Source organism: Phyllobates terribilis, unplaced genomic scaffold, assembly GCF_046119375.1.
Source record: "Phyllobates terribilis strain yellow unplaced genomic scaffold, ASM4611937v1 Scaffold_7__3_contigs__length_470593459, whole genome shotgun sequence".
In the NCBI taxonomy this organism is placed as follows: domain Eukaryota; kingdom Metazoa; phylum Chordata; class Amphibia; order Anura; family Dendrobatidae; genus Phyllobates; species Phyllobates terribilis.
In genome coordinates, this window is record NW_027362767.1 from 56,951,396 (window position 1) to 56,964,867 (window position 13,472).

Genomic DNA, 13,472 nt, shown 5'->3' on the forward strand with positions numbered 1-13,472 from the left:
AGTTTGGAATGACACCACAATATTGAGAAATGGGAAAAATTGCAAGTCAAACAAAATGCTGGGAGGGTGGATTCCTACATGGGTTATGTTTGGGTTTCATTTTTACAGCCTGCGGTAAATAGTATCTCGCAAAAGGATTCTCCAGGGCAGTAAGATCTGTGTGACACCAAACTTACAGGGGTTTGTACGAAAATATGCAGCTCGTTTGCATCACTACTTTGAGATTTGTAACTTTTATAAAACTCGGTCCATGGAGCTGTGCGAGGACTAGGTTTTTTTGCACGCTGAGCTGACATTTTTATTTTTGATATTTTGGGGTACAAAAGCAATCAAAACCTTTTTTTTGAGGGGGTGGGAGTAAAGGAGTAGGAAAAAAGCACAGCGAGAAAATAAAAAAAAAAGGCAATTCTTGCATTTTGCTTTTATTAAACTAAAAGTTAAATATTTTGATAGATGAGACTTTCAAACACAAATTTATTTCTTTGATTTAATTTCATTAAAAAAAATTTATTTATTTTTTAAAGGGGAAAAAAGTGTGTGGCGACCTAAACAAGACCTGACGAAGCCGGAAGGTGAAACGCGCGTTGAGGCCACTGCACGGGTCCCACAGACGCTTTGCTTCACTTGAGAACATGGCGCAAGGTAATCCCCTTACTTTGCACCTCTTTTAGTTTGTCATTTAAACACACAGAGGATTAATATGGCCCTACACAATGCTTTTGACTAATTGCTGGCATTTAATCTAGCTACCATTTATAATTCAGCATAGTTAGTGGCTCACCTTAAATCTTTACATGCCTTGTTCTTGCTGGATGGGACCCAATGTGTCTCTATGATTTTCTTAGTGTGATAGACATTCTATCACGTTCTCCATAGGGCCACAGCAGCACCTTTCTCTATTCCAAATCTTTTAGATGATTTGTATTCATGTTATATATTTACATTATTCTGAATAAAAAAAAATTTCACTTTTGTATAAAACTGACTCCACAGGTTGTTTTGATTCCCGTTAGTCTCTAATGTAATATTATAATGATGTATTACCAGTATGTGACATAGACCTGGGAATGTTTTTTCGGTTTTTCTACTAACTTTGGGATTGATTTCACTTTTGAGTGATTTCTTTATAGGTTTATAAACAAAAAAAAGGTAAGAAAAAAAAAAAAAGTTATGTAGGTCCGTCATACTATGTACTACAATACCAAAGCATTGCAGTATATTGTGAAGTCGCAGTCCAGCTTTACAGGAAAACTAGGATGGCTGATACAGGGGCATTCGGCAGTCCCTCGTGAGGGCGGCCGATGGGATCGGGTGCGCACGCATGTCATTTAAATTCCGCTGTGAGACCGACATTTAAATGGTTAAACTGCAGCGATCTGAGCTCGCTCTGGTCACTGCACTTATTGCCTATGTAACACAGCAAAAGACTAGAAAGCTGAACATCCACTTCACAGGCTTTAGTTTATATGAAGTACACTGATCCAAGACTGTACTTAAGTATCAGGTTCACAACTGCTGAGCCCACCAGTTCTCTGCGTCTTCTCAGAGGATGTAATATCCACGATGGGGGAGAGATTGGAAACAAACTTTCTATGAAGGTATACAACATTTTCACTTGCAAACACTAATGCCCCGAATTCATCACTTGCATTTTATTTTAGTCTTTTTTGGGGGTTTGTTAGTAGTTGATGCTCTATTTTGCACCAAATTTGTCAAAATTGCACACGTGGTTTATGAATTTTACTAAATATTCTTTTTATTATTATTAATAATTATTTTTGTCTGACCCATCCATTGAACTTTGTAGTGTAAAAAGTTTCACATCAAATTAACTGGGCACACAGGCAGTGGAGGTGAAGGGGGACAGTACTACATTTCAAAGTAATTTTGCAACTCGTTTAAAAGTTGAACATAAATCCCATATTATATATACATTTTAGAATAAAAAAAAAAACACAGGCAACACAAAAGCATTAAAAAAGGCACAAAAAAAGATTAAAAAAAACAGGCAATTAACACATTTTTGTAAGGTTATTTAAAAAAAAAATGTAATATATACAGTACAGACCAAAAGTTTGGACACACCTCATTTAAAAAAAATTCTGTATTTTCAAGACTTTGAAAATTGTACATTCACACTGAAGGCATCAAAACTATGAATTAACACATGTGGAATTATATACTTAACAAAAAAGTGTGAAACAACTGAAAATATGTCTTATATTCTAGGTTCTTCATAGTAGCCACCTTTTGCTTTGATGACTGCTTTGCACACTCTTGGCATTCTCTTGATGAGCTTCAAGAGGTAGTCACCGGAAATGGTTTTCACTTCACAGGTGTGCCCTGTCAGGTTTAATAAGTGGGATTTCTTGCCTTATAAATGGGGTTGGGACCATCAGTTGTGTTGTGCAGAAGTCAGGTGGATACACAGCTGATAGTCCTACTGAATAGACTGTTAGAATTTGTATTATGGCAAGAAGAAAGCAGCTAAGAAAAATGAGTGGCCATCATTACTTTAAGAAATGAAGGTCAGTCAGTCCGAAAAATTGGGCAAACTTTGAAAGTGTCCCCAAGTGCAGTTGCAAAAACCATCAAGCACTACAAAGAAACTAGCTCACATGAGAACCGCCCCAGGAAAGGAAGACCAAGAGTCACCTCTGCTTCTGAGGATAAGTTTATCCGAGTCACCAGCCTCAGAAATCGCAGGTTAACAGCAGCTCAGATTAGAGACCAGGTCAATGCCACACAGAGTTCTAGCAGCAGACACATCTCTTCAACAACTGTTAAGAGGAGACTTTGTGCAGCAGGCCTTCATGGTAAAATAGCTGCTAGGAAACCACAGCTAAGGACAGGCAACAAGCAGAAGAGACTTGTTTGGGCTAAAGAACACAAGGAATGGACATTAGACCAGTGGAAATCTGTGCTTTGGTCTGATGAGTCCAAATTTGAGATCTTTGGTTCCAACCAACGTGTCTTTGTGCGACGCAGAAAATGTGAACGGATGGACTCTACATGCCTGGTTCCCACCGTGAAGCATGGAGGAGGAGGTGTGATGGTGTGGGGGTGCTTTGCTGGTGACACTGTTGGGGATTTATTCAAAATTGAAGGCATACTGAACCAGCATGGCTACCACAGCATCTTGCAGCGGCATGCTATTCCACCCGGTTTGCGCTTAGTTGGGCCATCATTTATTTTTCAACAGGACAATGACAGCAAACAACTCCAGGCTGTGTAAGGGCTATTTGACCAAGAAGGAGAGTGATGGGGTGCTACGCCAGATGACCTGGCCTCCACAGTCACCAGACCTGAACCCAATCGAGGTGGTTTGGGGTGAGCTGGACCGCAGAGTGAAGGCAAAAGGGCCAACAAGTGCTAAGCATCTCTGGGAACTCCTTCAAGATTGTTGGAAGACCATTTCCGGTGACTACCTCTTGAAGCTCATCAAGAGAATGCCAAGAGTGTGCAAAGCAGTCATCAAAGCAAAAGGTGGCTACTTTGAAGAACCTAGAATATAAGACATTTTCAGTTGTTTCACACTTTTTTGTTAAGTATATAATTCCACATGTGCTAATTCATAGTTTTGATGCCTTCAGTGTGAATGTACAATTTTCATAGTCATGAAAATACAGAAAAATCTTTAAATGAGAAGGTGTGTCCAAACTTTTGGTCTGTACTGTATGTATGTATATACACACACATACATACATATATACATATATATATATATATAACAAGGAAATTAGCTACAAACAAATTGTGGAGTTTTAGTGGGGCCTGGTAGTGTTATTTTAACAAAATGTTAAATTGTTTCTTCAAGAAAAGAGTGTTTCATGATTCAGATTCCCCAGCCTAAGAAAGGCACAAGAAATTCATAGCGGATCCGTTCTGTGGGGGGCCGCCCTCAGGTGAGGCCTGTTCACATATTACCTCGTCAGACACGGAATTGTGCGTCCGGCTTGTCATTTTTTTCTTTTTTATATAAAAACCCCACGGTGTCGATAATACTGAACTTACTGTTGAAAGTGGTGAGTGTAGTGCTGTGTTGGTATTCCCAGAAGGCGACTGTATATAGAGGTGACTCCGCTTAGATTGCCTTGCTCGGCCTCATAGGTCATATACATTTCCCATAACTTATCTGAACGAAAGTCTAGACCCGCTGACATGATGGCATGCTCAAATGTCCTGCGGGATAGAAAACGGATCAGAATCACGGTAAGCGCAGACCTCACAGGGGTCTCATCTATAGATTTAAGACGCTTTTACATTGAACAGACTGATCTTATATAGGGAATCTGAAAGTAACAGAGGGAATAACCGGTGCCCTGTCCGTCCTGGGCTGCTCGATGCGTCTCCTCATCAGCGCCGGCCTCACTTCATGATTGGACGTCATCACCCCTGCGTTCCACTGTTAATCAAGCAGCGGAGGGCAGGGAAGAGGAGCCACTTACTGTGAGTGCACCCGTACGCCCACAACACTAATTTGCATATAATAAGCGAGTTTCAGAGCAAGGGAGCACCAGAGCGTAAAGAAACAGGCATGATAGGAAAGGGTATTACACCGCCCTCGCACGCAGTCTAAGGAAAATGTTACTGACAGATTCCCTTTAACTCCCGTAACAAAACCCATCTTAGCAAAAACATTCTAGACGTGGCCAATAATATAGACAAGGATTAAAAAACACTTATTTTTTTTTAAGATAATTAGAGGAGGCTGTGTCAAATTTAGTCAGATAGCTAAGAGGCTCAGAATACAAATGGTGCACGGCACAGAAAGTTACGCAACCGATAAGTTTGTATTTGGCTCTGGCGGAGTCTAGCTGTGAACACTGGCTCCGTCCAATGTGTAGCAGCTGCTGCCAAGAACTGCAGATCAGCTATTGTTTAAAAATCAACTTCAGCAGTACCCAGCAGCGGCTGCTACACACTGATCAGAGCTGTGCAGCTTGGCTTTATGTTTACATCCAGCCTCCACCAGAGCGAATAACGGCCGATCAGTGGGGTTGCTGGCTGTCGATCACCCACTGATCCGATACCAGATAAATTACTATTACATGCCCAGCTCAATGATAATGCATGTGACCACGGTGTACCTCTGTAGCTGTAATACGTGACACTTTTATAACTCACCCTCTCAGCGTGTTACAGGTCTCCGGGTCAGCAGGATCTAAAGTTTCTTTTAAGAACTGGAGATAATGTATCCAGAGGTCAACACTTAAGGTAACAGCCTGAATTCCTCTACGATAAACCTACGCAGCGAGATAAGAGAGAGAGAATACGCCAAGGGCAATGATACATTTCTAGTCCCAGGAGAATGATTTGTATCCGGTGAACCTTACAAATTTTGGAATTTCATTGAAAATCTTGCCATTACCATAGAAGTGGAGGTTGGATAGAACATGGCTTATGTTCTGAGCTCCACTTGCAGTGAGTCTTGATCTTCAATGCGCAGCTGTATTCTTAGCAGGAGCTGAGGGCTGGCTTTGGGGTACAGACCATACGGCACAGACCCATTAGATTCTCATTCACAGCGTCTGACCACAAATTCAATAAACAAGTAGCAAAATGTAAACCAGCAAAAATAAAAAAAAAATTAATCTAAGCCACCACACAACGAATGACAGAAAGCCCTGCCCTACTTGTTAAGCTGCAGTGTAATATTGGCTTGCACTGCACAGCTTGACAAACTGTGGAGATTTAAGGCACCTGTCAACAAAGAAAGGAGATATTAGGACAAATGTCACGCTTAGTGACAAATGCTGTAGTATTAATCCTGTTTTGACCTTACACGTGGGGGAGGCCTAGCGCAGGCCCTAAGCCAATGTCCAGTCTTCTGTCTAATGTCTACATATCCTCGTAATTACCTCATCAGCCTCCATCACGTTGTTGCTCCGCTTTTCCAGATCGGCGTACTTCTTCCAGTAGCCATAACAATACGGATAACGAGCGAGGAACATGTCAAATACTCGCCGAGCAGCAAATATGTGATTCTAGACAGGGGAGAAGTAAAAGGAGCTCATCAGGATGTGACAAGGTCAAATTAAAACAACGTGTGGGTAAAGTTTTCTTAGGCTAAGTGCACACGATGCAGAAATGCTGCAGATTTTTTCAGATTCTCCCTGGCAGAAAAAATGCATGCGGATTTTACATGGGTTTTTCCCGCCAGGTAGAATTGTTTGTCCAGCGGTTTTGCATGCATTTCTGCATGCGGGTTATCAAGAGCTTTTCCAAGAGATTTTAGCATCACTTGGAAAGTGCTTGACAACTTGGTCACACTATAAAAATCCATGCAAACGGCATATATAGTGTGACCAAGTAATAGTTAAAAGACAAGAATAAGAATGGTAAAAAATAAAGATTATACTCACCTTCCGATGGCCCCCGGTATTTTCTCCGCTGCATCCGGTCTGTTGCACTGCTCGCGGTGGTGTGAAGGACCTGCGATTACGTCATTGAGTCATGTGACAGGTCTAAATTCTTTTTTTTTTTTTTTTTTTTTTTTTTTTTTACAGGTTCTATGGTACCCAGGTCTGGATGAGAGTCTCCTCTTCTCCAGACATGGGTACCATCCGCACATAGAAAAGCATATTATCCGTGTGTGCAAATGTCCTTACACGGATAATATGCGTTTCAATGCAAGTCAATGGCGGCGATTACGCTGCGTGTCTGCAAAATTAATGGACATGCTGCGTATTTTTCCGCAATGATAATCCGCAGCAGAAATTTCCGCTACATGTACACAGCACATGCGGATTATCATTGGGGAACATGGGGCACGTATTACCAAGCGTTTTCACTGCAGAAATTCCACAGCAAAAACACTTGAAAAAAGCATAGTGAGCACGCAGCCTGAGAAATATGCAGTCACTTCCAAAGGAAACCCCTCTAAAAAGAGCATTAGTCAATAAGATAATGCAAGATAACGAACATTTCTAACTATACCTAATCAGCTGTTATCTGGGGCTTTGCTGTGCCAAAAATCATGAGCAGGCACACCCCCAGGGCACCGGCACCCCCACGTTCCCCTCCCCTAGTGCACCAGCAGGCACCCCACCCCCACCCCCAGTGCTGCGGCAGTCTCACCTCCCCCCACCCCCACCCCACAGGGCACCGGCAGGCTCCTTACCCTCACATTCCCCACCCCTAGTGCACCAGCAGGCACCTCACCCCCAGTGCACCGGCAGTCTCACCTCCTCCCCCCCCCCCCCCCACAGGGCACCCGCAGGCTCCCCACCCCCACATTCCCCACCCCTAGTGCACCGGCAGTCTCACCTCCTCCTCCCCCCCCACAGGGCACTGGCAGGCTCCCCACCCCCACCCCCAGTGCTGCGGCAGTCTCACCTCCCCCCACCCCCCCACAGGGCACCGGCAGGCTCCCTACCCTCACATTCCCCACCCCTAGTGCACCAGCAGGCACCCCACCCCCAGTGCACCGGCAGTCTCACCTCCTCCCCCCCCCCCCCCACAGGGCACCAGCAGGCTCCCCACCCCTAGTGCACCGGCAGTCTCACCCACCCTCCCCACAGGGCATCGGCAGGCTCCCCACCCCCACGTTCCCCACCCTTAGTGCACCGGCAGTCTCACCTCCCCCCTCTCCCACAGGGCACCGGCAGGCTCCCCATAGCAGAGCCTCAGTCTACATCTGTCAGTCAAGAAGCAGAGGTGATGCCGATCCAAGGACTGCAAGTTCACCAGTATACCCACCAGTGCAATTGCAGGCCTATTTTGCACGGGATTAATACAGAAATTTTGGCGCAGTGGAAACCTGCATAATAACTGAAAAAGGTATAGCTGGTAATGTGTTTCCTTGCTCTATCCTTAAGAACCTCAAGTTTCCTAGATACATTCTTAGAGTACGTGCAGACATCTTTTTCAGGTGGGTAAGCTTGGCATTGCGTCAGAAAACGCGATAAATGCTCAACTAAAATGGACGCATGCATTACGGTGTAGAAACCACTTGCTTCGCATTCGTTCAGTTTTTGGAGCTTCTTTACACCGCTTCTCACTTTCAAATACACAAAGTGGTTATGAGAAGTGACCGGTCCGGTCCATTCTTTAGGCAACTTCTGTTCACTAATTTATTTAAAAAAAAAATAAAGAAGAAGTGACGGTCTTTCTGGACACATTTTCAACTTGATATATCCCGTTCAGTGTGCAGGTGCCCTCACTGGTAGCATTTCTTCTGCGGTGTTGCCATCAGTGTGTGAAGAGTGGGAGAAGAGGGTTGCATTGACAATCCAACACAATGGGCAGCACTTTCAACACATTTTATAAGTGGTCATAAACTTGTAAAAATATCATGAAAGAATAAAGTTACGTTAAAACCAAGCACACCATTGTTTTTCTTATGAAATTCTCAATAAGTTTGATGTGTCACATGACCCTCTTCCCATTGAAAAAAAAATAAAGTTGGATCCAAATTGGCCGACTTCAAAATGGCCGCCATGGTCACCATCCATCCATCTGGAAAAGTTTCCCCCCTCCCATATACTAATGTGCCACAAACAGGAAGTTGATATCACCAACCATTCCCATTTAATTTAGGTGCATCCATATAAATGGCCCACCCGGTAGTTCTCACATTCATTTTATAGGGAATGATGGATGCAATTTCTAAATCCAGCAAGTTATGGCTTCACTTTTTAGAAGACTAATAATAACAGGCCTGTTTGGACAGAAAGCTAAAATTAGAGGCCTTATTTGACCCGGGTCCTGTAAATACAGATGAAGTTAGAGAATTGGACGTCACTATCAGCAGTCTCATAAGATCGTTACTGACCTCTTGTTCAATATAATGCAGCATATAGGTCCATGTAGTGAAATCCTCAGGATTTGCTTCCACGGCCTTCCAATACTTGTCAAACTCTGGAGGCAGAGGAGGCTCAGGCTCGGGCTCTACCTTCTCAGGCGGTTCTGCCGCTTCCTCCACTTCACTGGTGGAGTCCTGTTCTGGAGATTGCTCCATAGCAGTCACCTCTAATATATCTGCACTGTCTTTACTAGGCTGTGAAGCCTCAGCGGGGGCCTCGGCAGCTTTCTCCTCCAGATTCTGGGTCACAGGACTAGGGTCCGGCTTTGGGTCCTGCATGTTGGCACGATATTTTTGTGGATCTGAAAAATAAAAAACATATACATGTATATAAGCTGATAACACACCCATCCTGGCAGGATGGCAGGCACAACTATCTATTACTCAATTAATCTATGCAAAAATATCAATAGGAACAAAGTCAGTCCCATCATACAGGGAGTTTTAGTTTCACGACAGCTGAGGCGACACATGCTGAAGATGATTCTTATAAGGATCCAAACACTACAGGTCTAATTATAGAGAGTTAATGGGGAAATCCAGGCAGATACTAATGACATTACATTAGTACTATCTGATCTCAGACCACGTGGATTAAAAAAAAATACCTCTGTAGAGAAGTGAAACTCCCTTTATACTGCTCGGATATCTGTGACTTGATAACGTTGTAAGCCACAAGCTGGGGCTCTCAGCCGTGTAGGGCCAGTCCACTCTGTCCACATGTAAAATACCTGCCTCTCAGTTCTTAAGGCCCCGTCACACTTAGCGACGCTGCAACGATCCCATCAACGATATGACCTGTCAGGGATTGTTGCTGCGTCGCTATGTGGTCGCTGGTGAGCTGTCAAACAGGCAGGCTCACCAACGATCAGGGGAGCAGCGACATCGTGGAAAGAATCTTTCCACGATGTACTGCTCCTGGTTACCAGCCTGCTGAAGCAGGAGCAGGCTGCTAACTATGGTAAACATCGGGTTACTAGGGGCACACGCGCACCTAGTAACCCGTTGCTTATCATGGTTACCACTCTGCTACAGTGAGCGGGAGGTTACCGTAACCATGATAAACAACGGGTTACTAGGTGCGCGTGTGCCCCTAGTAACCCGATGTTTACCATGGTTACCAGCCTGATCGCTGCTCCCGCTGGTCACACACAGCAATGTGTGCTGACCAGCGGGAGGGCAACGACCAAAAAATGGGCCAGGACACTTTGCAGCGATCTCACAGCAGGGGCCTGATCGCTGCAAAGTGTCACACATAGCGACATCGCTGGTGAGGTCGCTGTTGCGTCACCAAAACCGTGACAAAGCAGCGATCTCGCTATGTGAGACGGGGGCTTTAGGCCCATAGTAAACAGATAAAATCATCCCAGACAAAGCCTTTAAATGAAACTGAACCCAATAAAAATAAAAACAGCTTGTACTCGCCTTTCGGAGCAGCGATATCAGCGCTGCATTTGATAACAGACGCCTGACATTTTAAGGTCATGTGAACGCTGCTGCTAATCAGTGGCCGCTGATGAGCTGCTTCACTCGCCTTTCCCTCAGACGTAGCTGTAGCCATCACAAATGACCGTAGATCCGGGGCCTAGGAGGTTTTTTTTTTCTGCAGCAAAACTTGCTCTCTTGGCAGTAAAGAAGCTGCAGAAAAAAAAAGCAGGTTTTGCTTGTTTTTTTCCTGCGTTTTTGTCATGCTACATTTGTCTTGTGCGTGCTGATAAAAGTTTAGTGCAAAAAAATAAAACTGATTCTATTTTATCAGATTTTGGCATAAAAAAAAACAGCAAAAAACGATACCTGTGGGGGTTTTTTTCAGCATTTTTTCATCACTCATTATTTTTGATGGGTGAAACACGGAAAAACGCTGAAAGTAGTGACATGCTCTATTGTGCAAAAAAAAACAAACTGTGTGCATGAGATTTCTGAAATTTCAGACTTTGCTGGTACTGTAAAACGCAGCTGAAAATTTGCATAAAAAAACAGCAAGTGTGAACATAGCCTATCAACAGACGGGATCAAAGCAACCTCAAATCCAGGCCATATAACACTTTGATCGCTGCTGCGGACAACAGCGTGAAGAGAACGATCAAGGGAAACGGTCCGCAGTCAGCTCTGCTGTCCGTTATCTGTTCTCTAAGGGACACCGGGCATAACAGTAATGGAGGGATGTCTGCCAACACACAAGTATAAAATAAGGTGTCACATCTATACCCTTTAGTATTGGGCTCAGACTGGTACATAATTAAAGCAGCTCTACTAGGAAAAAAAAAACATCCAGAAAACCACGTAAAATATGTCTGTAGTGTGGATCGGATTAAACACTTACCAATCACAGTCTTCTGTGACGTATTGACAACGCATCCGCACTACAGACGTACTGAGAAGGGATTACGGAACTACATTTTTGCTTTAGTGCTGTCCCGGTATTCAATCCTCTCTGGTCTCTACATCCTGGTCCAGTCCTGACACACAGGACATACCTGCTGAGCCACCCACTGGCCGCAGACGTGACCCACCACACTCAGGGACTGGCCGAGCAAAACACCTTTGGCGTGTCAACACTGGACCAGGAAGGAGAGAGCAGCGGACAATAGGAAGCTGCCGGAACTGAAGCCACAGGTTCAGGCCGCGCCATGCACGATGAGTGCTGGCTGTGTTTTGCAGCAAGGACCTGCCTCTAACAGCACTGATCGGCGCATGCAGTTTTAAACGCGCCTGCGCAGTGAGGCTGTGTAGTTCGAAGCTTCACTGCACATGCGCCATGACCCACTAGTAACCACACAGCCTCACTGCACACACACGTGGACCAGCGGCCGGACATCTAAAACTGCATGCGCCTCAATAATATCAGCGCTTGCCGAGAGGAATATTCAAATACATGGGCGGTGCCAGCAGTGACTGAATAGCAGGATCACACCCCTATGACTGAAAACGAGCAGGTAGGACAAAGTATATAAAATGTTATAAAATCATTATAATACCACCAATTTTAATGAAAAACGCTTGTAAGGCTATGTGCCCACGTTGCATTTATGAAGCAGAAAATTTCTGCTGCATAAATGCAAGTCCTCTCCCGGAAAAACGCATGCGGAATTCCGCACGCGTTTATAGCGCATTTTTCGCGCGTTTATCACGCGTTTTCCACATGCGGAATTGCCTTGCGTTTTTTATGCATTGGACAAAGGCAATTCCGCTTGCGGAAACGCAAAATTAAATGACATGCTGCGGATTTTTGAACGCGGCATAAACGCTGCGGAAAAATCCGCAGCATGTGCATAGAACTTGCGGAATCCCATTGGGGACCATGGGGTGCGGATATACATGCGTTTTTCAAGCGTTTACGCTGCGGAAATTCCGCAGCATATACGCTTGAAAAATGCTACGTGGGCACACAGCCTTAGTGATGCACATGGTATCACTAACAAAGCAATGGGGGCAGTGTACATAGCAACTAAGACGTGATAGGTTGCCTTTAATATGAAGCCTTTGCATCCATACTAAGCTCCGAGAGTGAAAATACAGACCCATAGCCTCACCATCGAGCCTGTGCACCACTCAGAGTGAACGTACAGACCCAGAGCCTCACCATCGATCAGAGTGAACGTACAGACCCAGAGCCTCGCCAACGATCAGAGTGAACGTACAGACCCAGAGCCTCGCCATCGATCAGAGTGAACGTACAGACCCAGAGCCTCGCCATCGATCAGAGTGAACGTACAGACCCAGAGCCTCGCCATCGATCAGAGTGAACGTACAGACCCAGAGCCTCGCCATCGATCAGAGTGAACGTACAGACCCAGAGCCTCACCATCGAGCTCGTACTCTGCTCAGAGAGTGAACGTACAGACCCAGGGCCTCACCATCGAGCCTGTGCACCACTCAGAGTGAAGGTACAGACCCAGAGCCTCACCATCGATCAGAGCGAAGGTACAGACCCAGAGCCTCACCATCGATCAGAGCGAACGTACAGAGCCAGAGCCTCACCAACCATCAGAGCGAACGTACAGACCCAGAGCCTCGCCATCGATCAGAGCGAACGTACAGACCCAGAGCCTCGCCATCGATCAGAGCGAACGTACAGACCCAGAGCCTCGCCATCGATCAGAGCGAACGTACAGACCCAGAGCCTCGCCATCGATCAGAGCGAACGTACAGACCCAGAGCCTCGCCATCGATCAGAGCGAACGTACAGACCCAGAGCCTCGCCATCGATCAGAGCGAACGTACAGACCCAGAGCCTCGCCATCGATCAGAGCGAACGTACAGACCCAGAGCCTCGCCATCGATCAGAGCGAACGTACAGACCCAGAGCCTCGCCATCGATCAGAGCGAACGTACAGACCCAGAGCCTCGCCATCGATCAGAGCGAACGTACAGACCCAGAGCCTCGCCATCGATCAGAGTGAACGTACAGACCCAGAGCCTCGCCATCGATCAGAGTGAACGTACAGACCCAGAGCCTCGCCATCGATCAGAGTGAACGTACAGACCCAGAGCCTCGCCATCGATCAGAGTGAACGTACAGACCCAGAGCCTCGCCATCGATCAGAGTGAACGTACAGACCCAGAGCCTCGCCATCGATCAGAGTGAACGTACAGACCCAGAGCCTCGCCATCGATCAGAGTGAACGTACAGACCCAGAGCCTCGCCATCGATCAGAGTGAACGT

At 45.4% G+C, this 13,472-nt stretch overlaps 1 protein-coding gene across 1 annotated transcript in view; it reads right to left on the bottom strand.

Moving 5' to 3' along the window:
* The window catches only part of PRPF39 (pre-mRNA processing factor 39), a 34,973-nt gene that overhangs the window by 10,847 nt on the left and 10,654 nt on the right, over window positions 1-13,472 (bottom strand). The window contains exons 2-5 of the mRNA XM_073638583.1: window positions 8,777-9,108; window positions 5,862-5,987; window positions 5,128-5,246; window positions 4,015-4,182 (exon numbers count right to left, since the gene is read on the bottom strand). Coding sequence (XP_073494684.1) covers window positions 4,015-4,182; window positions 5,128-5,246; window positions 5,862-5,987; window positions 8,777-9,085 — 722 coding nt within the window. The 5' untranslated portion in view covers window positions 9,086-9,108. The remainder of the gene's footprint in view (window positions 1-4,014; window positions 4,183-5,127; window positions 5,247-5,861; window positions 5,988-8,776; window positions 9,109-13,472) is intronic.